The sequence below is a fragment of the Acanthisitta chloris genome, unplaced genomic scaffold (genome assembly GCF_000695815.1).
Source record: "Acanthisitta chloris isolate BGI_N310 unplaced genomic scaffold, ASM69581v1 scaffold35332, whole genome shotgun sequence".
NCBI lineage: Eukaryota > Metazoa > Chordata > Aves > Passeriformes > Acanthisittidae > Acanthisitta > Acanthisitta chloris.
Window position 1 is genome coordinate 910 of NW_008662760.1, and position 3,359 is coordinate 4,268.

The following is a 3,359-nucleotide window of genomic DNA, read 5'->3' on the forward strand; positions in this document are numbered from 1 at the left end:
ACAGCTGCAGCTGTGAGGCTTATCTCCTGCTTTCCCAGGCTTGGGTGCATTCCTAGCTGTTTTTCTCGAACCTGTTTGTTTCACCCTCAAGGACGAGTTAACCCCTGCCATCTGCCATCTGCCCAGCTGAGTTACTCCCTATCTATCTATATAAGTTACTATCTCCAGAGCCTTGCTTGTGCACACTGCATTCCCAGATGCGTTCTCAGGACTGTGTCTGTACGTTCCCAGGGGACTGCGGCCTAGCTCTTTTTGGCCTTCCCCAGGATTATATCCCTGCTCTCTGAGCCATTCTCCAACATACTGCTTTTCTTACTTCTAAACTCTCCAGCAGATATGCCTTAATTGAACTTGTGTCATCAGTTGCTAAGCTGTTTGTGATACTTTGTAGACTTAGCTCAAAATTAAGACTTAAATGAAAAAGCTAACTAGGTGCTTGCACAACTTTAATTCACTCTGCTTTGAAGAACAGGTGTGTTTTGTTGCCTGATCTGCCTTTGAACTACGTGATATAAGAACTATTCAAATGGTCTCTGCATTCCGGTCTTTAAAAGAAGAAACACCAAGTTTCCTAAGTCCTTCCCTTGTAGGGATTTGATGTGTTGCATGTTAAGCTTTGTGGGGTGTATCTATCATCTGGCAACTTTGTTCCATAAGGTTTTTGAGGGGTTAGCTGAGTCATATCAAGCATGAGGTTTTGTAATACAGTGCAATCATGAATAGTAGCCAATAGTATTTAATCACAGCTTAATTTATTATTGTTCTTTTCTCTGGTGCTTTGTGCAATTTTAAAACTAAAGCATTAAAATCTGCTATTCAACATACTATGAATGGTAGCAGTGCAGGGTAAATTAATAAACCCCCAACTTTAATGCTTTCTTAAAATGGAGCAGCATTTCTACACACACCAGCCGTGTGCAAGGCTCCAGCTGGAGTCTGTCCAGTGGTGGCTAAAGAAACTAAGCGCCTTTTCTTGCTTAAGTATAGCCAGTTCAAGATACAGAATATATTTAAAATGTATGCCCCATAGATTGAATCGCAGTAAGAAATCTAACATGAGAAAGCAAAATAAAAAGGTATTTAAAGTACATCTGCAAAATATTAGGAACGCGAGTGACTGTGTTCACATGAAAAGGGTCTTTCCTGAAATACAGGGCTAATGAAATTTCCATTTGTGTTTTGAAAAAGACCTTTGTGGAGCTCCTGGGATGTTAATTAATACTCTGGAAATACTTAGAAACAAAGCTATTCATTAGCTTCATAAAAGGAAAGCGATGAAAATGCAGGAAACTAATTGTATTGTTGCACGTAGTTTCCTTTCCAGTTTTTTTTTCATATCTTAATTTGGTTTTGTGTTTTGAAAGCTTTGAAAAGTGTATTTGGAAAAAAAAGAAAATGGAAAAAGTCATTGATGTGGTGTTTTTAAAAAATCAATTGCAAAATTTATGTTTTGGTATTGGAATAAAGTGTCTTAAATATTCTATTCCTTTTTGAACTAGAGAAATACCAATCCATTGTAGTCATACCATTCAAAGTTAGTGTGTTAACAGTATGTTTTCGGGTGTGTATTGCCTTACTACTAAATAATCCTCTGTTGAAGTTCTGCTTCTGTGATACGGAGGATGATTTTGGTGATTTGCCTGAGTGGCTGCTAATATATGGGGTAGTACTCTACGGCACCTGTTATGCTGTGCTCTGTATGTCCTTTGGAAAATCATCTAACTGAGGTTTTCCAAATAGTCTAAAGCACTTTGAAAATGAATGTGCATTGAGTATTCCTCCATGGTGAGGTGGGAGATATGTGGTTTAGTAGTTTGAGCATTTGCCATTTTGTCAATGTATCCTGCTCACGTATTTGTTACATGCTAAGTATTTTAATGCCACTGTTCTTGAAACAGCACTGATGAAGACGTGAAAATGTAAACTGAGGCAAATGGTATTCAATTTTAATGTAATTTGTATTCAATTGCATAAACCGTAAAGGGGTATTTTCCTAATTAACAGATTGAGTGAAACAGTATTGATTAAAATTTGGCAGGGACACCAAGTTAGTATCTCACCTCTTGTCATGTAAGATCTTTAATGAACAGGCACAACTGGTCTGTGTTTCTTTGTCTTCTTCTCTCTGAAGAATTCAGAGCCCCTCACTTGAACATCTTGAGATAGTATCAGTTCTAAGCATCTCAGAAAAGTGACACACATTAGCATACGTCAGTTCTAATACAGCTGTTACTAGCTATTTATTAGTTAATCATGTATATTCCAATGGAATTCCCATTTTGACAGTGTTTCTTTTCTCCTGATCAGGAAAAAGAAGAGTTGATTGAAGAATGGCAGCCAGAGCCTCTGGTTCCTCCTGTGCCGAAAGATCACCCAGCTCTCAATTACAACATTGTTTCAGGGTAAATGTAGCTAAAATAAATTCTGGGGTTTATTTTAGCTGAAATACTTGATGTCCTTGTACTAAGCATTTCCATATGCTTGAAACTTTTCATAAATAAATTGTATTTTTAGAGAGCAGGACTGAATTTGCCACTGAAGAGATGGTCTTGGGTTTGCAACATTATTAAGACTATCTTACTAATTTTTTTAATTTTTTTTTTTTTATATTGGAGGCAGAGGGAGGAATATTTATCTTTGCCTTCATTGTGGGTCTGTACTGTTTGGTGGTAATTTGTTCCATTTTTTCTGAATATGTGGACTTAGACATCCAAAAGTGGTTACCATCTTCTTGTGTCATCACAAATCACTTCAGAAGAAATTCATTTTGTGTCTAGCCACTTAGCATTTCATGAAAAATTGTTCTTTTGAGACAACCAGAATTTGAAATGCTGCATGGTAAAGCTGTGTTGAGAGGAAATTATGGCTCAGCATTACTTTCTTGTGTGTTACAACACTTTTAAAAATGTGTGCTGACCTAGGCAAGAGTCAGAGTATCTCAGAAATTGCTTTCAGATATCTTTCACAAGCTTCAGATTTGTGTGTCAGTAACTTGTACAATATAAGCATTCTTAATATCCTTCTCATTACAGTAATCATTTGAAATAATTTAGTGACAGAGCACAATTATTTGCTGTCAGAGAGAGCTCCATTTTGATGGCTCTGCCACCACAGAAATGTCTGCCATAGAAAGGGAATGCCCGTTTTAATCAACAGTGATGTGAGCAATCCTTCAGTTACTGTTCAGAAGTTTGAAACAAGTAGTTCTGTGGAGTTAAAGAAAGTGCTGGATGTTGAAAAAAACCTGAACAAATATATCTTTTAGAATTATTGAGAAAATGTTATAATTATTTAGAACTTTCCAGTCCTTACAGCTCGGAAATGTTTTGTGACAAAATGTTAATGTCTTGTGGCTGGTT

The 3,359-nt window shown here is 36.8% G+C and overlaps 1 protein-coding gene across 1 annotated transcript in view; it reads left to right on the plus strand.

The window, feature by feature from the left end:
- Positions 1 to 2,307: 2,307 nt before the first annotated feature.
- SPTLC1 (serine palmitoyltransferase, long chain base subunit 1) overlaps positions 2,308 to 3,359 on the plus strand; it is a gene marked incomplete at its 5' end in the record, with an annotated part of 17,245 nt that continues 16,193 nt past the window's right edge. The window contains one exon of the mRNA XM_009070725.1: positions 2,308 to 2,402. Coding sequence (XP_009068973.1) covers positions 2,308 to 2,402 — 95 coding nt within the window. The remainder of the gene's footprint in view (positions 2,403 to 3,359) is intronic.